The 26,790-nt window shown below is 36.0% G+C and overlaps 3 protein-coding genes and 1 long non-coding RNA gene across 4 annotated transcripts in view; 1 reads left to right on the plus strand and 3 right to left on the minus strand.

Moving 5' to 3' along the window:
- The first annotated feature begins 931 nt into the window (after positions 1 to 931).
- CCHa2-R (CCHamide-2 receptor) overlaps positions 932 to 26,790 on the plus strand; it is a 32,984-nt gene continuing 7,125 nt past the window's right edge. Inside the window, exons 1-2 of the mRNA XM_068290304.1 lie at positions 932 to 1,146; positions 25,618 to 26,425. Coding sequence (XP_068146405.1) covers positions 26,067 to 26,425 — 359 coding nt within the window. The 5' untranslated portion in view covers positions 932 to 1,146; positions 25,618 to 26,066. The remainder of the gene's footprint in view (positions 1,147 to 25,617; positions 26,426 to 26,790) is intronic.
- On the minus strand, positions 15,035 to 16,323 carry LOC137577246 (uncharacterized). Its single transcript, XM_068290667.1, has one exon. It carries the CDS (start codon positions 16,248 to 16,250, stop codon positions 15,138 to 15,140), a length of 1,113 nt encoding a protein of 370 aa, XP_068146768.1. The 5' UTR covers positions 16,251 to 16,323; the 3' UTR covers positions 15,035 to 15,137.
- Positions 19,432 to 21,286, minus strand: ppk13 (pickpocket 13). The gene is made up of 7 exons (XM_068291462.1): positions 21,121 to 21,286; positions 20,940 to 21,066; positions 20,600 to 20,884; positions 20,458 to 20,545; positions 20,314 to 20,399; positions 19,776 to 20,257; positions 19,432 to 19,710 (listed from the first exon to the last, which is right to left on the minus strand). Exons 1-7 carry the CDS (start codon positions 21,284 to 21,286, stop codon positions 19,559 to 19,561), a joined length of 1,386 nt encoding a protein of 461 aa, XP_068147563.1. The 3' UTR covers positions 19,432 to 19,558.
- Positions 22,034 to 22,742, minus strand: LOC137577621 (uncharacterized). The gene is made up of 2 exons (XR_011032438.1): positions 22,516 to 22,742; positions 22,034 to 22,461 (listed from the first exon to the last, which is right to left on the minus strand). It is a non-coding gene; the product is annotated as an uncharacterized lncRNA (long non-coding RNA).

Here is a 26,790-nt window from a genome sequence, read left to right on the forward strand (position 1 = left end):
AAAGTTATCTTGTACAGTTAAAGATAAATCTATATACATATTTCATTCCAACGAACTAAGCACCACAATGAGATAGTAAAAGGATTAAAGTCATTTTGTAGCTTACTTACAACTTTCAGTTAAGTTTTGACATGAAATCTAATCAAATTAGGCTAACAATTGCGTTGCTTTGCTTGGCAACTGTTAAACAATTATTTTTGTTTATAAATAAATTAGAATTGTATATGCATGTGTTTGTGTGTGTGTGTGTTCTGTCTGGTTGCTATCAAATGAAATTATCTGATAAGTTTAACATAAGTGTATACTTGACAGAAATAAAACATGGCATTAATTTATTGTGAGAAGGCACTTGACATGAGAGATTGAAGAGATTGGTTCTTTTTTTTTTCAAGTCATTTGAAAACCATTCACCGCAAATGCCAGGATATCAGTTGGCTTTGATGTGGTTACCCTATCAACTTGGCGGCCAAAATCGTTTCGTCGAGCAAATATGCTGAAAATGTCTAATGACATGTGAAATGCTTCTTCTCCCATGTCTAGGCCAAATATTTCCATCTATATGAATTTTAGAACAGCTGCGGAATATTCCTCCATTGAGAGACGAGGAAAATGTGTGAAAAATGGAATTATGAATGAAATTTTCATCGGGCCCCCTTTAAACGAGGCAAGCAACAGTTGGCTGGCTGAAAGTGTGGACTCCAAGTGAGAGGCAAAGAAAACTGAGAGTGAGGGAAATGCCATCCACAAAAGATTATTTACTGGCGCTTGCGCTTTTCATGGGCACATGGTGGTTTTCATTTTACATCAAAATTTGCCGCGCTTTTCCACTTTTCCGCATGTGGAGCTTGTCTGTGGACTTTATTGGATCGGAGAAGACTTGCTAGCCGGTTGGCCAAAATTTCTTCAGTTAGTCCTTTCAACGGATTCGCAACAAGCGGTCGGGTCGGAAAATTTGTAGTGCAAGTGGAAAACAGCAAGCAAAAGGGGGAAACAATTTATTTAAAAAAACCAACAAAGTGTCTAGCAAAATATTCGCTATTGACTCTAGCCGTCGGTTCGATTCGGTGTGAGAAAAGTGTCCAAAAAGTGTCTAATTTCGAGTGCAGTTGAAAAAATTTTAGAAAAAATTGTGTTCTTAGTTTTTCGGTAAGATCATTTTTGTTGTGGAAATATATTTACACACACACACATTTCAAGCACTTTGCAAGTGTCAAAAAGTTGGTCCTGCTTTATTTTCCATTAAATTTTGTGTGCAAAGTTGGAAAAATTTTTGCATGCGGCTAAAGGAGAAAAAAAAAGAGTAATTTTTAATTATTTATTCTAGAACAGAAAGAAATGGGAGTTGGAGAAAAGTTTCCACCCCTCTGTATCTTTGAATGTGAAAAGTTTTTGACAATTGTTGACTTCATTAAATTGTGCACAAGTACAACAAGAATTCTGCTGACAAGAGCTTCTCAAAAGAGAATGAAATACACAATCAAAATTATAAATTTTTAATCAACATGACACAGAAAAACACAATAACAGAAAAATTAAGCAAAACAAAACAAAAGTTCCAAGTTGTTTAACTTTTATATTGTTTTTATTTTGACACAAGAAGAAACATTATACGGGTAGATGGCAATGAAATAGGGAAAGATATATACCTAAATATAGCTCCTTTGATTTTTTGTTGCTCCATAATTGATTAACACTAATTTTATACCGAAATTAATATTCGATTTCCCATTTTGGTCAGTGAGGATTTCTTTAAAAGATTTCGAAAAAAACTAATTGTAATTACGTCATCAAGGTGAAGGTTGATTAAATACATATATTTAGTTCATCTAATTAAAAAAATGTGAAGTAAACAATATTCAGAGCTATGATAAATATTTGTATGTCAAATGGAAATGGAAAATTTAGATAAAACTATTTTCCTCTAACAAAACAAAATTATGTTTTCTTTGAGAAATCATAAATTAACGATTTTTCTATTCTCAAGTAAAGAGAGGAATTTATTTAATTAAGAATAAATTAAATCATTGATAACTAATCATTAAAGCGGTTTCGGCCTTCGGCTTGATAAAAAGAATTCATTCAAAAACTAAAATGGAAAATTTTAAATCTGTTTCTCATCAAATAAAATTCTATTCTTAGATATTGATAGGGCGATTTTTTGTTATAAGTCGTAGAACTTTTATGTTAAATACAATCAAATTATTTGGATTAACAAATCATGTTTTCTTTTACACCAAAACAACTACAAAATTCAAGTAGTAAAAATTGCCAGTTTCTAGACTTATAACAAATGGGCTAAGGATAAACAAATCCTCTCTATTTACCTTGATGAAATGCCTTTAATAAATTGGCTAAATATTTTCTGATTTATCATATTATTACAGAAAAGTAAGGGACAGTTACCAAGCCAATGAAAACACTATATTAACGTAAATCTTTGATGTTAACTTAAAGCGGAGTTTATTTTTACATTTTGTTATATAAACATTTCGTTTCTTTAAACGTTTTAAGTCTTGTTTAACAGTTGTGCACATAAACGGAAATGGTAATAGTGAAATATTTTGGCTCATATTTTATTGGCTTGGCTTTTCATGGCAACAACTAAGAATAACTTGTGCGATTTGTAACTAAATAAGGAGTCAGTAATGTTAATCGAATATTTTAAATATCAAAGAAGTTAAATTCGGCTATGCCGAAGTTTATATACCCTTGCAGTCCTTGACAATAATAATTTCACATGTTCAAAATTTCTTTTCTGCAACTCAATTCATTAATATACAAACAAAACAATTTTACTCTTCATACTATGTACAATTTGTTCTTCTTCTTCCCTCATTCCCTAAGCAAAGCAACGCACGCATACACATACAGTTTATGTAGCGTTGCGTCTGTGTGTGTATGCATGTGCTCTGTTAACAGATGGTGACGTAGTAGGCAGCAAGCAGAGCTGCCGGCAGCGATTGAACCGATTTATATAGACTGTAACTTGTGTTCTATTTATCCGATCAGGGTCAAATTTTGGGATCTGAGATTTTATATCAAATTCTATTATATTGGTAAATTTCATGGGGATACTCCAATTTTTGCAAAAATTTTTGTTCCAGAGCTATATGATATAGTAGTCCGATCCCAAAGATTTTCATACTTTATCTCACCCGGGTAAAAAAAAGCTCCCAAAAAAAATTTCATCCCGATAGCTCTTAAGATGGCTGAGTAAAACGCGTACGCACCGACGGACAGACGGACAGACGGACAGACGGACAGACGGACAGACGGACAGACGGACAGACGGACAGACGGACATGGCTATATCGACTTAGCTTCTCATGCTGATCAAGAATATATATACTTTATGGGGTCGGAAACGTCTCCTTCTGTGCGTTACAAACATCTGACCAATTTTATAATACCCTCTGCAAGGGTATAAAAATGAAACTGAATCTGCTCAGTGCCTCTTCGGTTTAGTTCTGATGTGAATTTTCAGCGTTTTCAAGTTTAAAATTTGAATCATAAGGTAAACATAGAATAGAGAGTCTAAATGTTTCACACAGGTTTAAATTAAGATAACATTTCGAAATTGCTTAAAATTAATGACCCTTGTAAGATTGGGCAACCTGAAGTTTTCCATGCAAAGTCTTTCCCTCATAGACCAGTATGAAAAAGTAAATGCCCATGATGCATTAAGGCTTTGATTCTTCAATAAACTCAATTTTAATGCTTTCACTTTAACGATTTCCAAGTTTTACCTAAATAGGAACATATAAAGTACCAATAACTCGTGTGCCATTAATTTCTGGCAATAAATGTGTTTCTTCCTTAGATCAACATGTTAACAAAACGGTGTAATAACATAGTATAAAGGCCATGTCACCTTAAAATGGCTTTGTTTTGTACCAATTTCAAACCAAAAACAAAAGTTTGTAAGATCAAGAACTTTTCCGGCTTTTCTCATTATAAAAAGAGGAATTCTATGAAATCTTTTCAGTTTATTTTGAGTAAAAGTATAACAGGAAACCAAAAAGAATCACATTTAGAAAAAATTACATCAGTCAGAAAGTAATGTCTTGAATTTAATTAAACTTGATTAGTGCAACTTGTTGTGAGATCTTGGTCAACATTTCGTGTCTAGACCCCCCTTTTCCACCCCACCCAACACGACATTTGTTTGTCTGTTTCGACTTACATTTACTTATTAAAAAGAAAAAGAAAAAAAGTAAGCCGCAGGGTCGTAACTAATTAACTTGACTTACAATGGCCAAGGAAAAGGGACACCAAGGTTCAAATTAATGACAAAATTGGGCGGTGAGTTTAAGTCAGCTTTTGAAGTTTTTCTTGGTTTTTCTTGTTTTTCCGTTTTCCCGTTTGCCTACAAGTGAAATATAACGTTAAACGAAAGGTAAACCACGTTTAAATGTTAATTATCAAAGCGTGTTATATTCATGTTTTCTGACTAATGTATCTACTAAAAATTTGCATATATATTTGATTAAATGTCACAATGTAAATGGTGATGCTAAAGGGGGGAACAGGGGGTGAATAGGGGTACAGATCAATCTGCCATGATGATGATAAAGTTATTTTGTCATTGCAATTGTCTTTCTGTTTAGAGGAAATTAGCATAAGCCAATCAGTCAAGTCAAGTCAACTCAAAGTCAAAATCAGAAGATGGGAGCCAGTCAAAACCACTGCCACGTGCCACCAGATACATTCCACTTGCCACATGCCACATCCATATCCATTGGAGTAGCAACAACAACCGCAAAGAGTAGAGCTGAAAAATCACAGAGTGGCGGAAAGAAGGGAAAGCAGTTTTTTTGGCCTATGCCAATGCTAATTAGCCAAAAGCGCAATCACTGCCACAAACAGACCTGTGACACGCCCCACCTGGCTCACTGCCTGCCATCGCGTTTTCCTCTCTCTATTTGCTTAATTAATGTTTCCACATTATATTTTACTCTCACTCACTCACTCTCCCTCTCTAACTTACACTTTTGTTTTGCTTTTGCTGGGTAATTGTTTTGCACGGCGGCGCCACAAAGCAAATTATCACGTATACGCCATGCAGTGCAGGCGAACGTTTAATTTGATGACAAAAGTTTTTCGGTCGCTTGGCCCTGGCTCTACACATGATTACCCCAGACGTTGCCAATAAACCACACAAAACACACACAATGCGGACAAAGTCTTTAAAAATCGAAAAGAGATCGACTTTTTGATATCCTCTCTCTACATGAGCAAGAGAAATTCCCTTTTTTTTTGTGAATGTCTTTTTTACTACCACTAAAAGAATGTCTATTCGGCTAAAGGTCATAAATTTTTCTCTTTGTCATTCAAAAATTCTGGTAATAAACTTGCGTATGACATTCGCTTTTTTGCTCTCACATCTACCAGAGAGTCCTTTTAAGTCCGTTTTATGCTTAATCATAAAAATATGCAAAAATTTTTGTGCTAAAGTTTATAGAAATTTTTGTGCAGTAATTACTATTCCAAGAGAACTTTTAGCTATTTCAGTTGACTTTGGTTTTGAGTATGTAATTGAAGAATCAAAAGTACTCAACTTAAAAATCTAATATATTCGACTCATTTAAAGAAATTTAATGAAAAGAAATTGTCAAACTTGAAAAGCTTTTACTTTTCAATTGAATAAACTTAGTTGGTTGACTTATCCTCATCCCCCTCCCACACACATAAAGGTAAATCAACCAAACTTATACAAAAGTCAAACAAACTTTTGGTTAACATATTTCCAAGCCGATCAATATCAACTATGCATATATATCTAGGGTATTTATGAACAAAACAAATACCTCTATATTTATGTTTATTCTTTGGTAGGGGAATAGAGAAAAAACCCTTTTTTGTATTTCTATGGCTATAAAGTGTTTTTCTTACTCACACACGCACACACACACACTAACACACACGCGTATACACACACACATTTTGTTTTTGTGGTACTTCAAAAAGTTTTGCGGTTAATAAAATTGGCTGGAGCGCACACATTTCGTATACGTAATATGCCCCATGGGTCATATTCGTTTATTTACCATACGAGCGTTTGACTATCATTTGATTATTTTGTATGTCACCGAAACGACTGTGTGTGTGTGTGTTTGGGTGTTGCTGAGGGGAGTTAAATATTTGACAAAATATTTTGTGGTAACATAAATGAGCTTAACAACATTTACACATCACAAAGAAGCGGACCAAAATGCAGAAATAAGAACAAAAATGTTGCGAAATAAAAGTTTTTATTGAAACTTTAAAAACTGTCTGTGTGGCTTACATTGCGTTTATATGTTGATGACAGCAACGAATCTGATGACTTTATATCACTCTCTGTGTATGTATGTATATAAAAATATCTCATTCCTCATGTCCTCAACACTCCTCGCCTCACAGTGTCTGTCTGAATGATGGAGTGGATGATAAATGCGGTTGTCTGGCCAACAAACATGTCATCACAACATTTTTCGGACATGTCACTTTACTGCTAATGGATCATTGTAAGCCATTAAAGGAAATGTAAATTCACCAAAACAAAAAAAGGAACATAATATAAGTACATACATATTTTAAATATTGAATTGAAAACAACATTTGTTAGTTGGCATTCACAATTCCATTAGTTGTTCTCCTGTGAAAGTTTATATGTTCAGGTCATTTAATTTGTTTTATCCTTCGGGGCATTTAAGGCAAATGTGTTGTCACATTTAAATGGCAATATGTCAAACAATTTCGCAGACAAACTTTTTTTTGCTTCAAACTCATCCTCTCCCACAAAGCAATTAAAGTGTAAAAAAAATAAAGAAAAACTTTTACTTATTGTTAGATGTTTTTGTTTTGCTTCCTGTGTATACCCTAGAGCTCTGAGGTTATATACATAAGTGAATGCATATGAAACAATCCGAAATGGATATGTTTTAGATTTTTTTAGTTCACGAAGAAAACACGTGAGGTAATAGTCGAATATAGGACTATGAAAAGTGGCAAGTTTTACCCTTAAAGTATGCAATAGACTGGAAAAATATTCAATGCCTTGTAACTTAAAGCATAACTTCAAGGAATATTTTATTTACAGGACATTAAATTAAATTCTTGGAGTGCTTAGTGCATATTGCATACTTTTGGGCAGAAAGTTTCCCCCCCTATCTTAGACCCGCCTATATCTGGTATTGATTTTTTCCCCAAATTTCAGAGATTCAAGATAGTGTCTCATGACTATCAATTTAAAAACAAAGACAAATATTAATATTATAAAGTATACAGAATTTTTTAGTAAGGGATAACTCCAAAGTCGACTCACTAACTTGAGGAAATCAAGTTTCGGATGAATTTATTTTTTCTCGTTTGATATTTTTATGGTTTTGGCTGCATTTTAATTGCCCACAAATGAGCCTCTTCCCTCGCTTTCCGCTCTCGTGCTAGATGTCAACGTTTGAGCTTGAGTTAAATCTATGATACCATAAATTATAACATTTTACCAAGGTTTTATGTTATTATTTTGTTCACTCCTATGACCATTTCTCTTCTATGCCAATTGATATTTATTGGCTGGGGTCGGCTTTGTTCATTGATCCAAATTGTTTTTCCTTTTATTTTTTCTTTTTTTGTTTTTCGGGGGGGCCTGATTTATTTATAGGACATTAAATGCTGGAATGTTTTAATCTTCTTATAGAATTTGCCCTTTTCGTTGCTTCTCCAATTGAAAGTTCAATTTCCTCAAACTCTCGAAGGAAAATGCCATGATAAATTACCTTAAAATTTAAAGACAGCTTAAAAGTTTAAGCTTAAGTTTTCGTTGGCTTTTTTATTCATTATTATTTTTATTTTTCCTTTTCGTTGTCGAAAAAGTTTGCGTTTCCCTTTTGCCCCATAATTTCCTGTTCTTTCAATTTTATATTTTTTTTATTTTTAATATCTTCTGTGAAAGCTGTAAGCCAAGGCAAACACATTGTCAACAATCGTTTAAATTTAATTGAACAATTACTTTCAGCAATTTTAAAGCAATTTCGAGATGCTTGTTAAACAAGGAGAGTTTTTTTCCTCCCAACTTTTTTTCCCTTGAGTTTGCTTGAGTTGGTTTTTATTTTGTTTTTGGTTTTGTTCTTTTGCGCTTAAGCGCTGAAATTAATTTGTTATATTAAACTGATTAATGCCGATGCTCGTTATTAATGGTCTGAGGCTCAAGCGTTTGTGTAATTATGCAAAGGGCCCACTCAGCCTGCTTCCTGGCAAGTGGATTGAAAGCGGAGAGGTGGAGGAGATGGGCATGTGGTGGGTGCTTCATCATGACACAATGATAATGATGCCCAGAATGAGGTCCAGTGTGTGATACATGGCCCAACATAGGGCAGGACTCATTGCATAACGAGATGAGCGTAGATAACTGGACTGCAAGAGAAATGACCGTAAATTTCCATTCAAAATATATTATTAAATCAGCAGGAAGAGGCAGTAGCTGAAGCTTAAATAAATATTATCCTTCAATCTGTACAATCTCTGAAAGCCATGAATATAATTTCTACTACTAAACACAGATAGGTAATCCATACTATACTAAACAGAGCATCAGTTAGTCATTAAGCTTAGCTTTCAATAAGTGGTTAAATTTTTAATATAAATGACCTAAACATAAACTAATTAATTAGTAACTTAATCAGATTTACATTGCAGATGAACCTTTCCATGTTTTGTGGTTCGTTTATCAGTTCATAACATTTAAAACTTTTGATACCAACAGAAACAGACGCTCTCTCTCTCTCTCTCTGTCTCTCTGTCTCTTTTATGTATGTACATATATTAATAAATTTGTAAAACTATTTATTATTGAGTCCATTGGCAACTGTTTTCCACGTGTAACCTTTGGCATTGCGGTAGAGAAAAATGTTTTCATTAATTGCATTTATTTATATTTATATTAAAATAACTTTTTTTTCTGCTCTTACATCTGGGTTCAATCTTGTGGGTGGTGCAAAGGTCAGACAAAGTGCGAACTTTAGCATATACTAACTAAACGGAATTTGCAAAAATATTTCATATTCATTTCCTGTGGCATAAATGAAACCTTTAATACTTTCACTTGATTAAATTTGATGAAAGGCAAATGCAAATGTTGAGTTAGGTCAACGACTTGGACTTGGTCAATACCCTACTTAGCTGAATTTAGGGACATACATATTTGTAAAGAGGGAGACCCAGTAAGAGACGCAACTAAATCGATAAGATCTTTTAGATGGAACATGATCAATAACAGATCTATCGATCACTGTCTGCGGTCTAAAATTGATCGAACTCATCCCTATTCCTTAGGCTTTATCATCTTAAGGCTTTAAGATTTTTCACGTTTGATAAAAAGCGTTTTGACGAAAAGACGTAAAGGATAAAGATTTTGAGAAACTCCTTAACGCAAAAGAGGTGAAAACTAAGGAATTTGAAATGGTCTAAAAGGGTTTAACATGATTAACCAAAAAATGGATTATGAATACTCTCAGCTTCATATGCCCTGCCATTGGACTTGACAGGGTAAAACTAGATTGTGTGACATATGGCAGGGGAAATCGTATGAGAAATAAGAGAAGAAGGAATTGCAGACAATTGTTTTTATCCCGCTGCTTGGTTCACTTGTGTAATCCTATGGCACCCACGTCCTTTTCCACCAAGGATGAGTGTATGAGTGAAATTCAATTACCGTTACATTTTTGCATATTGCACATGCATGAGAGAAGCCAAATAGGAGACAAAGAAAGCGATAGCGGGACAAGGGAAGGCAGATTCAGTTGAATAAGTCACTCATCACATATACATTTTAATATAAATAAATAGGAAATTAAATAAATGAAATAAGATAAACGCCCAACCGATGAAGAAGAAGAAGAGACACAACCGTCGACAGCTTGTCAATTGATGTCAGATAGATGAAGGAATGAGCTTTCACACTGAATGGCATTTTGTTGACTACGTGAGCTTAATTTTTGGTATTCGATTTTTTTTCTCCTCCATCTCCATCTCATTTCTCTTGTTCAGCAGGTGTTTGCTGTCAGTTTTTGTCATCATCATCATCATCATCATCATCCTAGCTCATGTGTGACACTTGCGCTAGGAGAGCGCTCTGTCTCTCTTACGGATTGAGTTTTATGATTTGCTTACATAGCACACAAAGTGATGGAGGTCCTTATGCCAAGGTGAAAGTAAAGAGAAGTTAACATTATCTAGCTGAAGACGAGTTATTATTCATTTCCCCCTCTTGCCAAAGAAAATCTGTTGTTAGCCAGTTTTGTTCAATGACTTTTATTTTTAGGCACATTTGCTGTGAATTGCCTTTAGTGCCGAGTCAATGATAAATGAAGTTGCTTGTGTTTGATGGTCATTCCTATGAATAGAGTGCTAATGTTCAACGACGACAACAACAACCCTTAGGGCTAGTTGTAATCCCATGGAATCCCAGCCGAATGCTGAGTGATTTATTAAAGGAGTTGACTTTTATTCGATCAACCAACGAGAACAAGAAGAAGAAGTGTGAGTGAGGCCCACAAATAAACATGGCACGTTGTCATTTTGGCTTAAGTAAATAACATGAAAATGAATTCAATTCAAAGCCTCAATAAATCACAGGAGAAAAGGTTGAAATTAAGATACACACAAAAGAAAACACACTCACATGTTTTTCTTTACTTTTTTAGTAGAATACATAGTTAAATACAAATGATTTGGTTTTCATTTCCCCTTCCCCGAAAACAGAAATTTCCCATGATTGTCTCTACTGACAAACTGTTTTCCATTGTGGCAGGATCCTTATACATTTTTTCCCTTACCATCCAAATGATTAACTTAAAACATTTATCATAAAATCATTGCCCCATAACAAAAGCAAGAAGAAAACTGGACTGAACTGGACATTCAAACAAGGATGAATAGGAGGATGATGGGTGCCTGAAGCTGGAGGTGACCTTGCGAATGCTGAGAGAGAAAGAAAGACAGGGAGCTGAGAATCACCCACCGTGAACCACCACAACAAAAGGCTATAAATAATTCTATGAAAATTGCTAAGGAAAACGTTGCAATTTTTTTTTCGAGTCTCGTTTCGTTTTGATTTTTTTTTTTCTGTGTAAAACAAGTTGAGCAATATTTTTTTCCCCCCATTTTCTCTCATTTTCTCTTGGCGTCTTTTCATATTGTGCATTCAAATCATTTGCATAAATATTTTGATTGAATAAAAATAGAAAGAGAAAGAAGAGAACAGAGAGAGAGAGAGAGAGAGAGAGAGAGAGAGAAATAGGGAAATGTGGCGACTAACCACAACAATGGGGAGTGAGAAAAATTATTTTCAATTGTTGTTCTGGTCTTTTGATTCGGCTATTAACTGTCCTTCTTTGCGGTCCCTTATCATCCATCCATCCATCCATCTTCGGACCAGCCTCTCCATGTGGTGGCATTTAATTTATTTAGCCTTAAATTGCTTTCATATTCCTGCCTGCTGTAGCCGACATTATGGTTTTCGTTCATTTTTGGTAGCGTAAATTGAATTTATCTATCCCAGAGGTTAAGTGTCATCATCATCATCATGCATGTTGTCCTCATGTCGCAACAATTCAATTAGCTGGCCCCAAATCATGTGCTAGAACAACAGAAAAACATGCCACAACAATGAAAGACCCTCTCAGCAGTGAGCAAGTGCCAACATGAGAGATTTCCCAGGATACTAACGCTGCATAGGCAAATCCCTTGTCAAGTACCAGCAGAACCAACAGGAAAAAAAACTACAAAAGGCTTTTCTTTCAGCTCTCTCTTTCACTTTCATTTCTCTCCTATTTCCCCGGCAGCGTATCAAAAATTTATTGAAAAGAAATTCAATTGAAATTCATTGCATTTTTCCATACACAAAGTGCACTATGCATCAAACGTGGAGACAAATGTTGCCAACAAATTCTATTCTCACGAGGGCAATTTGTCATGGTTAAACAATTTGTGAATAAAAACTGAATTTGTAACTTAAATTGGTTAATCAAACATTCAATATTTTGTATTTAACAAATTTACAAACTTAAAATTTATAATATTAAAAGATTGTGCATTTTAAAGGTTCTAAAGAGAAATTCTAACATTCAAAATCTCAAATTAGTAAAGAAATTGTAATTGTAGTTGATGTGTAGAATTTGTTTATTCGCCCTAGATTACTTAGTTTAAGTAGTTTACTAATTGCATGAGATTTAATTATTTCGTTTCATTATTTCATCAAACTGTTGAATCTAAGGATCAGTTCCTTTAAGCTGTAAGCTTTTGTTGCATTTAAAGTTTTGTTAGCCCCAAAAAAGGGACAACAGGACTCAAAAGTTTCTACAACTTTCTTTATCTTTACAAACAGAAACAAAATTAATACAACATCCTTTGTCCATGACATAAAATTTTAAAGTTCTTAAAGTGAAAGAATACATAATGCCATCCACTTAGTAAATAAAATGCATTTTCGTAAAAATATTTTTGTTAAAAGCCACGTTGAAAGAGTTTGCTGACACTTTAAGACCCTTTGTAAGCCTCTTTTCGCGTCCTACGGACAACAAGACACAACAAGAGAGAAAGAGAGATAGAGAAAGTGTCCAAGAGCAGACGATTTTACTTTGTTGCAGTTGATAAGAGGCTTTTGGCGGCATTTTTCTCCTAATTCCATATTGTTATGTCTAGATTTTGTGACACACTTAACCCCCTCTCTCTCTCTGTCTCTCTTTCTCACTCTCATTCCGTCCATCTTCCCATTTGAATTGTTTAGAAATCAACAATTAAATGAATGATCTATGTGCAAAATGCAAACAGAAATCAAAAATCTTCACTATAAAGTTGTAAACAAAGGAATTTTTGTTTAAACAATTGATGGACATGAACTTGTCTGCCAAAATACCCAAAATATTTATACAAACCAAAAAGGGAGAAAGAATGAAACACAGACAAAGACAGAAGCCGAATGGGCCTAAAGAACCACATGAAATCAATTAAAATACTTTCCTTCAATTGATAATAACCATAAAAAGTAATTGAAGTATGGAAATTACGTATACGCCGCGTGCCTGCCCCTACATAGAGACCATGAAACTAAGAGGAAATGATGAAAATGAAGAAAATATTTTTTGCGATAATGGAAAATAATCAAAATAATCAAAATAATTTTAAATTAAGTACCTTTTGGCTGTGTCTATGTGTGTGTGTGTGTGGTGTGTCTGTGTGTGAAGTGCAAACAAAACAAACAAATTTTCAAGTTGGAACTGGGCCAATTTGAGGGAACGGACGGAGGGAAGGGAAATGAAGCCAACAAATGTAGTTCAGCTAGCTTGTCCATCAAAATGGACAAAATGGAATGCCAACAAGTCGAACAAAAGTGAAAATTAATTAAAAATAGGCTGAAAAAAAAGAAGCAAGAGACGCCACTTTGGCCTTTGGCTTTCCATTTGCCAGATTTTCAGCAAATTTCTCGTCAATTTTTTACTCTGCGCATTTTTTTTTTTTTTTTTCAATTTCCATGCCAACGGCTAGAGAAGCCTTCGCATGGGTTTGGGGGTAGTGAACAATTTCAAATATTTGCCAAATAATTAATCACGCCACATCGTGGCCAAGTCATAGTCACTCACTCTCAGTCTATCGAGTTGCCGGGCCAACGTTCTGCCTGTTGGCCAACTGATAAAAGGCCTCCACCATCACGATGGGAAGAGGCATGACGAGTGCCAACACACACAGCTTCATCATCATTTCCACAAGACATTAGATGGTGTCAGAGGCACGAGAGAAAGAGAGAGAGAGAGAGAGTCCAAGCCCCTTTGCACAGATAACGATAAATTTTTAAATAAAGCCGACAGTTGAAGTCGTCCACACGCCTCGTTGAATGATTGTGGTCAGGTGAAAGGGAAAAACAGACACAAAGCTTTGGGGCTTTATATCTGCATTTGATTTTGATTATGAGTGTAGCTTTGTTTGATTGACAATGAAGACAAATATTTACATAAAGGTATATATATCCGAAAGGCAAACATTTTGTATAAAATTTAATGACAGAAACGAGGGCAGTGTCAAGAGTTTAAAGCTTTAAAAGGCTCTCTAGGCAATTTAAATATTTATTTCAACGAAAACCTATTTGTTTGTCTGAGACAATAAACAATTGAGAGAGTTTCTATGGAGTATCACCAAGGTTGCGGGACATTTTGTCAAAAATGTATTCTTTATTTTAAAGGAAAAGTGAATAAGACTTTGCTTAACCCTTAAAATTTGTACTTGAATTTCTTAGTCAATAAGGGATTTAAAGAGGGTAAATTGCTTCCAAAGACTTATCTAACATGTGCCCTTTTGGTTTGTGGTTTTAATAGATAAATTTGTTAACATAACTAATAAATATAAAACAAGTCAAAGTTTAACTCAATTAATTTTAAACAAACAAAAGTCAATTATCTATTTGCCTCTATTTGCATAGAAATTTTTCGTTTTATGCTTTTAAAAGCACGAGATTGGTATATTAGTTATCTAAATCAGTGTACTAGCCATTAAATACTTTCCTTTCCTACCAATATACTTTATCTTATGTAATGGGAGGATTTATTTAAACTGTGACGATCAAAATTACCGATTAATAATACCATCATCTTACTACAATTTTAACTCAATAAGTGCTTAATTCCTATACGAAAACCTTATGCGTTAGTCCATTGTTTCATCACTTTTACAACAAAGTTTAGACAGTTTAGACAAGGAATTTGCTTTAGCACATTTCCAACTTACAGAGACTTTGCCTCACCCCACTCACTTTACAATGTGATGAATCAGTCATCATCATTCTTTAGCATATTGTGATGATGTCATAAGAAAAATGTAATCTCAAACAACTTGATTAGATTTGTTTAGATTTCCAGATAATGTACAATGAAATGCTTAAACAAATTGCCCAACATAATCAATTATGAGGGACCTGTCAGGCTAAAATGTTTAGCCCTTTCGCATCATCTGTTGGAGTTCACACAGCCCACCAAGCAGCAGCACCCAGTTAAAAAACAGAAAATTAATATACATATTCATCTTTCAATTTTTTTTTATTTGGCATTTACATAAAACATCTATCATCATAGCACTCGCTAGGTTCTTCCGGCTGCCACACTGTCGAATCACACTCGGGCATGAAGCATTCGCAATCCGAAGTACCCCGGCATTGACACGGGGGGCATATAAAGGAATTCACTATCATGCCAGAAATCAATCAGGGACTTGCAATGGTTTTTCTTGTAGAAGGCTTTGGTGGCTTTTGTGGGATTGTCGCAATTGCAAGAGTATTCACCGTTTCGCAAATTATCCATTTTACCGGCACACAACTCCTTGACCATTTTATCCATGGGATCAGCTTTCGAACCACGCCCCTTGTGGGGCACCGCACTTATGCGTAAATGATGCATTTCATGGGGATTCAAGTCGATGAGTATGGTCCCCTTGGACTTGACATTATAGACGCGTTTGGCCAATTTATCGTCCACATAGATGGCATAGTAATCGATATCCGAATGGTCATGGACGAACCATTTGATGGCCAAGGAATTGGAATCCAAAATGGAAGCATTGGTTAGACTTACGGGATACGAGACGCGAGAGGAGGGATGCTTCTGTTTGGTGCCATGCAGTTCATTGAGTATCTGTTTCCTCATTTGCGACATGGCACACAGGTCCATAAAGAAATTCTTGGCCATTAGTTTCATCTCCTGTCTACGTTGTCCCTCGGGCGATTTGAGGAATTCGGCTTGCTTCTCAGCCTGTCGCATATGCGAGCAGTGGCAGCAGTCGCAGTTCTTATCAAATTTCGCACAATCAGTTGAAGTGTTCGGTGGCTCAGTGAAATCACTCATCGGGTTGGATTCTACGGATGAGTTTTTCCTTGAATCCGGCTCATCGGAGCTGACCAATGTGAAGGTGGGCAAGAGACTGCTAGCAAACTGGGGTTTTGAACTGCTTGAATCTCTCGGAGAACTTCTCATTCTGTTCTCATCCTGAGTAGCCGTAGTCTCTGGTCCGATGTGAGAGTTCAATTTGCTGCTTCTTGGATGTTTGGCAACTCGCCTCTGTGCTGCTTGAGAACTTCCTTCTGGCCGTACATTCACCAGCATTTCAGGTGCCGGTAATTCGGGAAGGACATTCCGCTTCTCGGTCTTCTTTTCCAAACTTCTTCGGAATTGTTCCGAGCTCTTTATCTCCAACTCGTCGGGCAGAACAATGCTAACACGTTTCGACATGATGATGTTTACTTGAATTTCGAAAGGAACAATCTAATAGAGAAACATCGATCTCCAGAGTTTAATTGAAAAGAACATTCGATTAATTTGGAAAAACAAAAAACTAAATAATAAAATATAGAATCTACTTTTATATTTTTGCCATTAAGTTGCCCTCTAGTGACTTGCTTTCGTTGGGCGATGTTCAATCATATTCCAATGATGACAAATCGCTGCGCTTAACAAGGCTCGTTTTTTGGGCCAACTTAGCCTCATTGGCCCATGAATCATCCGAAGAAAAATGTCCCTGGGCATGGCGAATGGCGTTCTTATAGCTTTTGTCAATATTTATGCTCCCTCTACGGCAGTCAGCTCACGGATCCCGGGCAAGCCACGGTCCGGACCGTTCATGAAATTTGCATAATGTCCGGAGCTTGGGCGTCTTTTTTTCTGTTTTCTCTTTTTTTTTTTTTTTTGCCTACTTCCTACTTTACTCTTGATTTTCTTCAAAAGCAAGGCATATTAAATGTATTCCTCTGTTTGGCTCTAATTAAAATAGATTACGACCAAATGGTCTAACAATTTTGTTCTTTTTCGTCCAACATTTTGCTAAATATGTTTGGAACTTAAAGAGAAGCTTGAATTTAAAGAGATAGACATAAAGAGCGAGAGAGAGAGGGCAATTCGTTATAATGTTTGGCTGGGGATTATTATTCAACTTGACTGCGCATACATGGCGTATGATTAACACGCATTACACATACGCCTGGTTGGCAGGATAATACAATCTAACGACGAGAAAATAAAAAAAAAAAAAAATAAAACAAAAAAATGAATGAATGGAAGAGAAAGGCATAGAGCAGAGAGAGCAGGCAAGTAAGTGTATTAAATTATTTTTGCTTTATGATTTATCTAACACCATAAGAATGTGGAGCCGGCAACTGAAATATGTTTTATCTGGCCCCTGTTGGTTGCCTTTTGTCTGTGCAGGATCACAGCAGGATATGGGATGATAACACAACGGGGTGGGTGGAGCCTCCCAAAAGGGGGTGAGGCAGCAGTCAGTGAGGCATATTTTTAATAGACTTTCAACAAATGTAATTGCATTTGACAAACGGCAATGGCGACGTCTGCTACTACTTATTCTTCTGCTGGTTGCCAAGTGTATATATCTATAAGTCAAGGAAAAGTTGTGAAACAACAAAAAGTTGAAAAAACACACACACACACAAACACATTTCTCTTTTGCTCTTTGTTAAGTCACGAATGTGTTTTAGAGTCTTAAAGCTGTCTCTACTTTTGTTTCTTAAGTCACATGACTAAAAAATTAACCTAAATCAAAAGGGAACCTAATGAAACTTAACAAAATGGCCAATGAAATGTAAAAGGAAACAACAAACAATTAAAATAAAAACACAAAAAATAAAATTCAATTAAATTGAAGAAGGTTGAAAGCCTTCACCAACATCATCATCCTCATCATCATCATCATCATTTCATCATCGTCATCTTCAACATCATTGAACATTGAGTGCTTTTGACTGCGGGTGCTGGAGGTTAGACCCCGAGGGGATCAATTGAATGGTTTTGGTCATAAGTTTAATCATTTCTCTTGTTCCAATAAAAAATTTCTGACAGGCATTGGAAAAATACAAGAAAGAAAATAGGAAATCGACAACAAAAAAAAAAAAAAAACGCCACTTAAGTTATGTGTATTTAGTTATTTCTCTCTCTCACTCTGTCTCTTGTCTTGCATGTTGAATGACAGAAAAAAAAACGGCAAAAAATTTTGGAATTTGTTTTTTCCTTGTTGAAGTTCTTTGGCGTTTGCCACTTGTCACGCACTTTGCCTCAAGTTTTGGCACTTTTCTCTCTCTCTCTCTCTCTCTCTGTTTTGTAGCCTCAAAGTCACTTCCTTTTGAGAAATGCGGCAAGAAGCTGTGCTAAAGGAGGGCAGGAACTGAAGGGAACTGGGGTCAGAGTGTTGGCTAGGTAATTGTGGTATTTCGGAACTAATTCAAAAGTTTTGCCACTGACGAGAAATGGAAAACTTTTTTTTTCATTTTTACAAAATTTCATACTGATGTATTCTTTGTGGCTGGAGAAAGCTTTTGGCATTTTTGCTGACAAGTTTTCTCTCTGTCTCTTTTTTAGTGCCATGAATAATTGCCAGCTGCAGGGCAAGAACTTTGCGCTCTGCCAATGAAAGATCATAAATTTTGACACAATTTTCCACCGTAGCCAAAATGATTTAGGATTTGAGATAAAGAAAAGAGAAAAAAAAATTCGGCACGAGAGATAGAAATAAACCTAAATGAACAAAAAATATGTTTTTTTGTTTGTCTAGCCCCAAAGGAATCGTTAAATTTTTAACAGGGAATCAATATGTGGGAAGTCAAAAAAAGACTTCTTTGGGTTGGAAAGTAATGAGAAAGTTTTTTTCTATCATTTTACATGATGAAGCATATGCAATTAGGTTTTTAGATACATTCATTATATAATCAAATCTGAATCTTAACCTATATGGAAAATGTAATGAAATCTTTCAAGATTTCTTCACTTGTTCAGATTATTTTATATGACTTGGATTTTAAATATTATGCACAATGTGTATCCTTACTCAACTTAGCGCAGTTTTTTATAGAACGAAATGTTTTTCCTCAGATGAGATAGTTTCAGTTAGGGTATTATTTGATATGTTCTCAGGTTTTTCTTTCTTTGACCACATCCTTAGGCAACAACATGATTGGCAAATATCTCTAAGTTTCAGATTAAGTAGAACCTTGTACATCCGATGATGTTTCCTTACAATGTTGCATTTTATTTTAGGACTGCAAATAATTGGTGTTTCCTCCTGAGGGAGGTATCTTTACTCCTCTTCTAAGCTAAATGGGGTTCAAACTATCAAAGAATAACACGAATTTCACAATTGGTCTGTGTTTTCGCAATTTTTTTGAGTTTATCTTTGTGAGAGCATTACGATACGATTAAATATTCAATCAAATTCGCTTCCCATTATTATTGATCCTATTGCTTATTGCTTTTAAGTAAGCAAAAGTCTTAGCGATTCACACATTTCAACATTTACTTTAAATAAACTTTTCAATGTGAATTTTCATTCTCTCATTGTGGAAAATCTATTCTTCAACTAGGCAAAATTTCTGGTATCTAAATAGTTTATGTTTATTTTGATTCTGCCAGCTGATTATTGAGTAGTGCAAGTGCATTGCAAGTAAACCATGTGCGAATTGCAAGATTATACAGATATAATCTAAATGGGAAAACATATCTTTAAACAGAAAACTAAACAGGGCGTTCAAGTTCAAAGTTTAGTAACCATTTCTTTCCAACATCAAGCGTTTTAGTCGGCGCTTCTCATGCATATAACTTGAGTAGGGTCTTATGGTTATGTAGTAGATAATCTCTACGAAACTCAGAAGACTGGCACCCACAAACAGACCCGTGGTTCCACCTATAGACACTAGAAGAAAGACAGCTTATAGGAAACACATATTCCTACCATTTGCCATTGCCGAATTTACTCACCCACCAAATCCAATCTGCCTCGCACTAAGTTCCTCTTATAACGCTCTGTGGGCAGTTCTATCAAAGCCACCTCAATTTTCGATACGGGAGTACTGTGTTCCACCAAATTATCCTTGCTATCGTGAACAGTTGTAATATCCACTTCGGTGCATGAGGGCAGACAGTCACAGACCAAACCCTTACGGCCACGTCTCTTCGACCATTTGGCTATAATGACCGATAAATCCTCATAGTTGCGATTCAAACACTCTAAACCGTCCATATTGCACAACTGATGATCCGGCGAATTCGGAGACAAATGACTAGAACAATTACATAGCTCCATTTGCCGATCCTTGCGACATTGCACCGTGCAGGCGCTATAACTGTAGAAATGATGGACATCCAGAATATTCTCATCCACAAAGCGGCAATTCCTCTGACCCACACTTGTCTCTCGTATGGCCTCATCATTCTCAATGTCACGCTTGGATATGAAGCGACTAAAAACGTTTACTAAATACATGTTCTCCCTTCAGCTAATTTAAGGTATACTCACATGAATGATATGTAAGGACCAACAATTAGAAAATCTGTTTTTGGCGTCACAAGGGTTGGAACTTCTTCAGTTCCCAAAATAAATACCTACAAGCAAATATCTGTATTTACTATACCGATATGTACTTCGCGTAGTTTCTCTTACCGTTGCTTCAGTTTTAAGTTCCATTTTCAGAGAGCCAGGACCAGTATAACGATTTGAATACATATTCAAAAAAGGACCTTTTCCCTTGCTAAATGAACACGAAATTACATCACTCTTAGTTTTATGCAATAGTTGGACTCACTTTGCTTGAATGGAGTTGATGGCGTAACAAATCCCCAATTCCGTTTCCATGCGATGAAAGTATTTGCAGCATTCAAAGGGTCTATTATTCCACTCGCAATTGAAAATGGAATCAGTGCAACTGCTGCGAACCAATTGGGCATAATAGGAGAAATTGGAATAGAAACAAGAAGTGGTGGCCTCCTCTCCACTGCATTCGTGGACTGTGTGATACGATTCGCCTCGAAAAAAGGCAATTTCACTTAAAACTTCCTCCAAAGTGAAGTCATGATCAGAGCCCCATAGTCTAAAATGAATGGAAAATGAATATTCCTAAGGAGAAACTAACAAGTTGTTCTTACTGTTCTGCCACTTCCTGTATGCGGTCCATATTCTTTGACTCACACACAATAATGGCTGGAAAATTAGTATTCCAATCGCGATATGAGCTCTCCACCACAAAACTAATGGCATTATTCTCAAAGGCAGCTACAACCAAATTCAATTCAATGCAATTCGATTCCAACTTTGACTCCAACTCACCCAGAGAAGCTTTGATCAGCAGCCAAGAGGCATACCACGAGGCAGTTAGACAAATAACCCAAAAGATTCGCTCCAACCAACTGGCATCTTTGTCCACTATAAATCGTGCTCCATGCAGTGTCGAATTCTTTAGATATTCCTCTATGCTGCGACTAATGCGACCCATGTTGAACTAGCACCAAATTCAGACTGATTCATTAAGCAATTGTGGGTGTTTATCTATCACAACCATATCAATTTCAATCTAAGCAAACATCTGTTGATTTTCCCATAACTTTAACACGCTTGCCGCGACTTCAATTAAACTATTGAATAAACATTTATCTAGATTAACATTATTATTTTGGAACTGTCATTAGTTTCAAAAGTCAGCCATTTAGTCAAGTCATAGACTTGATGTACTTACGAACTGATATAGAAAAGTGGAACAAGTTCTGGGATGAAAATTTCTTGGAACCAAATTTACAACATATTTTTATGCCCTTGCAGAGGGTATTAAAAAATTGGTCAGATGTTTGTAACGCATAGAAGGAGACCTTTCCGACCCCAAAAAGTATCCATATTCTTGATGCATGCTTGAGCATGAGAAGCTGAGTCGATATAGCCATGTCCGCCTGTCCTTCCGTCCGTCGGTGCGTATGCGTTTTACTCAGCCGTCTTAGAAGCCATCGCGATGAAATTTTTATTTTTGGGGGGGGGCTTTTTATTACCCTGGTGAGATAAAGTATGATAATTGTCGGGACTTTATCATATAGCTCTAGAAGAAACATAAAATTTACTACGATTATAGGATTGGATATAAAAACTCAGATTCCAAAATTTGTCATTAATTTGTCATTAATTGATTTCCATTATGTCCAGCCCATCTGAAAAACAAGAATAAGCCGGATTATGGACAGTCAGAAGTAAGAAATGCATTGGAAATTCGTTAACAATTTATTCCAAAAAGGAAAAAAACAGTGGATAGACTAAGTGGAGTGTCCAGTGTCTGCCAGAGTAAGAAGAAGGGAGGAGTTGTGTTAACATCGGTATTGAAGCCTGATTTGAATTGTGTCTAGTCACCGACCCAACAGCATTGATTGTATATGTAGACGTATATTTGTGTGGATCGCCTTCCAAGTTGCTCCATGGAAGGCTTCGGAGATATTTGAGGTTTTTCTTCTAATTAGCTGCAAAAGTGCTAAAAGAGGCTGCCTGATGAGACAGATCAGCGCCATAATAATAGGTCTCCAGATCAGCGCCATAGTGATAAGTCTCCAGATCAACGCCATAGTCGCTCTGCTCCTCTGCACTGTTTGTTGCCTCTTCGTATAGTTGCAACTGTTTGATCAGTTGATGAGCCTTGTTGATGAGCCAATAAATGATATAGGCCAAGCAAAGGTAAATCCCCTGTACTCAGTAGACGATAGACCAAAGTGACAGTCAAACTAGTTATAACTTCTGCGAACTTCAGATATATCTTCTCCATGAGATCCTTGAAGCCATTGTTAACCACTTGTAGAACCAGCAAGATATCAGTCCAAAGAATACTTAACCACATCTTGATGCGACGTACTAAAAAATTCCCAGAAATTTCTTCGTCAAAAGTAAATTTTTTTTGATACATCTTGATTGTTGTCGGACAAGCTCTCAGTCGAAAGTGAATGATTTGTTCATTCAAATGAAACTCGAATAAAAATGGTTTCTCAAGGGTTGCTTGGAGCTTCTATTTGTACCCTTGGAGAGGGTATTATAAAACTGGTCAGATGTTTGTAACGCACAGAAGGAGACGTTTTCGACCCACAAATTTTGAACATGTGAAATTATCATTGTTAAGGACTACAGGGGTATATAAACTTCGGCATAGCCGATGTTAGCTTCTTAGATATTTTCCAATAATCTTTGAAAAGGTTGAGCAAAATATCTATCTATCTTTAAAAACATTGAACTGAAATAAAGATCTTTTTTTGTGTCCCTTTCGTCTCTTTCGTTTCTAATGACATTAAAATTCTTATTAATGTCCTTTTTAGTAATTTCTTTGAAAATTTACTGCAGCTTCAATAAATAACATTGACAAATAAATCAATATTTTCTTTTTAATATGTCGTGCACTTGCTTCTTAGTTATTACACACAATATTTTGCCTTTTTTAATAGTAATTTCAAGTGCTGTAATTCTCACACACAATCGACTTGCAGGATGCGAAAAATACTTCAACCGACATTTTATGGGAAGTTAACTTTGAGACCAATTAACCTTTGGCTGTTTTCTGTTGGGGGTCAGTAAATATAGCACTTCAGGAATGCCCTCATGCAATGGTTTTTAATGATAGGCTGCTGCCCCTAGCTTAAAGGGAGGTCAAACACATGGACACACATGCCCGGTCATTCAATGTGTAAGCATGTGTGTGTGTGTGTGAGTATGTGGGTCTAGTGACCGGGCTTTAGTCGGAAATACGAAATGTGACTTCCGGCGAAAAGCAACCGAAAATGAATTGTATGTATGAATGTAATATTAATTATTTTTTTTTAGTCCGTTCTGTTTACTTTTCCTTTTCCTGTGAATTTCACTCGTAAACTCTATTTGTTGTACTAAATTAAAGGTATATTTCGTCTCTAAATAAAGAGTGTGTGCAACTTTAATAGAAAAAAGAGATTTTAGGGTACACTATGTTGCCATCGGCAAATTAAATTGAATTTTTCCTCTATCCTAGACAATTTTTCAAGTTGCAATTTTCTCTATTTGCCACTTTTACTATCGCAAGACCATTCAATAGCCCAGGTCAATAATTTAGAGAAGCTAAGCCAATAAATATTTGATTTTATGCCAAACAAAGTGCAACATTTGGTCAGCTTGAAGCACCTGACGATGATGATGCGGTTGGAGATAGAACAAGATGATGGAGGGAGGGCAGCAGGGGAAAGGTGAAGGCTACCAACCTGCTGACTGAACACTCAAGCACCTGACCAATTGCACTTTACTATTGCCAAGCTACTTACAGAAACCACTTTACCCCTCTTTATTAGCCAATGCGAAAAATTAAACTATAGACGACTATAAAATACCTTGTACAAGGTCGAAGAAATCGTTCCATTTACTCGCAGAAGTCCTGCAAATCCAAAAATCTGTCTGCAGGGTATAAATAACAAGCTGATGTACATATATTTGTTTCTTCTCCCCCATTTAAAACTGTGTTCTAGGCGTCTGCTTTCAATGAATAAATAACACGCATACGCCATGTAGACCGCAGCCAAAAGGATAAAAAGTAAATAACGCCAGAAAACAACAGAAAAGAATAGAAAATCAATGGCAACAAACAAAATCTAATATCAAATTGAAATTGAAACGACATAAGGCAAGCAAACATCTTATGCCACATCCCAAAACAAAGTCAAGAGATAAACCCGTCTTTGAATCCAAACTCAAACCTCAAATTGAGAGAGACCGAAGCCGAAAGATGGAGACGAAGACATTGACTGATACCAAAGACTGATTCGGGGGATAAATGCTTCTTCTGATTGCGAATTGAAAGTATTTTTTCCCTTTTTATTATATACCTATATATATATATGTATAAACATATATATAAACCTACTTGTATATGTTTCTACCCCAATGATTTTGTATTAGTTTTATCTGGTAGCGAGTGCTTCAAGGGTGTTTGGGTGAAGAAGGGAAGGGACACAGCAATTGGTTCATTGTGTCGCACTGCGGAAACGGCTGTGAATAATCACAGAAAACACCAAAAAATAATTGGATGCTTAGCAATCAGTTAGATACAGCAATAAAAACGAGAGAGTGAAAAAGTGGATACATATTTGGCCAATACTTAACGAACAAAGCAAACCAATTGAGTGTCCAAGGAATGTCATTGAAGTAGAATTGCCAAAAAGAGTATAAATTATTATAAAATATTCTAAACAACTTTTCTTTTTAGACTTAATTAGAAGCAAAAAATTCGAGTTTACATTTAAATATTTAAGTTAGAACTTTATTTAAAATTTAATGATTTTAATGGAAAGTTTTTCCCCTATAATTCTGGAAATTGTCAGCAAATTTCTATGAGTATTTAAATATTTGTCTTTGAATTAGCATTTAAATTAAATCTTTATTTGAGGCTATTAAAATTTAATGTCAAGCTTGTTTTTTAAAAAAAAAAGTCTCCCCCACATTCCTCGACTTTCTCATAGGTAAATAAAAGGTTTTTTTTTATATATTTAAAGTTAAATTTTTAACCAAATAATCTGATTATAAAGTTTATGAAAGCTCATAAACTAAAAGACCGGAAAGGGGGGAGAAAATTTTTGTTTTTTATGAGCAATATATTTCATTTGGGTGCACCTGCTGCATAAATATTTCCAACTGATGCACACATTACGTATACGTAATCTTTAGATTCGCAAATGAATGCCTAGATAAAACGTAAAACTGATGATTTTTCATAAATTTTTTTGTTTAATTAAAGCAAGTTTAACTCATTTTCTTCTTCAAACCCATATAAACATTTTTTTTTTCCAGAATGGCAACAACTGGCAGCCAACAAGAAGAGACCAACAGGACAAACGGGAACAACCAAAGGCCAAAATTGTGGTCACGGCTAAAACAAAATGTGTAAAATAAAACACGCAACTGTGGCAACGGCAACAGCAGCAGCAACTACAACACCAACAAGCATTCTTCTAACCCAACAACCAGAAAACATAAAGGCCATAAAACCAGACCAAGCCGAGGGAAACTAAACACAAAAAAAAAAAAAAACAAACCAAAATAACAGAACAAAAGACAAAAAGTGTAAAACTTGCGGCATTTCTTCGAACAACAAAACAGGCGACAAGTGAAAGGAAACGGAAGTGGACAGGCAACAGCAGCAGGAGCAGGACCAGGAGCAGAAGCATTACGAGCAGGACAATAAAATCTCACGCACCCCCAGCAACAGGGGCCCAAAAAAAGGACATTTAGCTAACGTCATGTATGCCGCCGCCGCCCTAATGGACATGAGCCAGACATTGGCCGCCAGTCTGGCATATGCCCCACCCGATGGGCCGCCCAACGGGGCCTTCTCTCTCTCTGGCACAAGCAACGTCAACGTAAGCCAAACTCAAGTGAATGTCAGCCTCTTTGAGGGATCCTCGATGACAGCAGCCGCCGGGCAATTGGCTCGTAATGCCAGTCAGAATGGCGAACCCTATACCCCGGTTCTAGATCGCCCAGAGACATATATTGTCGCAGTACTCTACACGCTCATCTTCATTGTGGGCGTCCTGGGCAATGGCACATTGGTCATCATTTTCTTTCGACATCGTTCCATGCGCAACATACCCAACACGTAAGTGGTTATTACACTCGCACATTACCGGAATGACGATACTTGAGAGCGGGGGGGCGGGGCAGGGACAGGAAATGGTAAAATATGGTAAAAACAGAGAAAATGGGCAGTTGGGGGAAGCTTATGAATGTGGCCTCATGCTGTTCCTGCGGGTGAAGCAGTTTATGAAGATGACATTAATGCAAGGAGGCTGATCAGAGAGTTTAGCTTAAAAAGGTTTTCTTTTCTTCAATTTATGTAAAATGACAAAATATGTTGAACAAAGAATAATGTTTATTTGAAGCTTTTGTTGAGAAAATGGAAAAGTCATGAATAATTATTAGTCTTTATAGCATACAAATGAAAAATTGTTTATATACGGCTTT

The sequence above is a fragment of the Drosophila tropicalis genome, unplaced genomic scaffold (assembly GCF_018151085.1).
Source record: "Drosophila tropicalis isolate 14030-0801.00 unplaced genomic scaffold, ASM1815108v1 contig_593, whole genome shotgun sequence".
NCBI classification, from domain to species: domain Eukaryota; kingdom Metazoa; phylum Arthropoda; class Insecta; order Diptera; family Drosophilidae; genus Drosophila; species Drosophila tropicalis.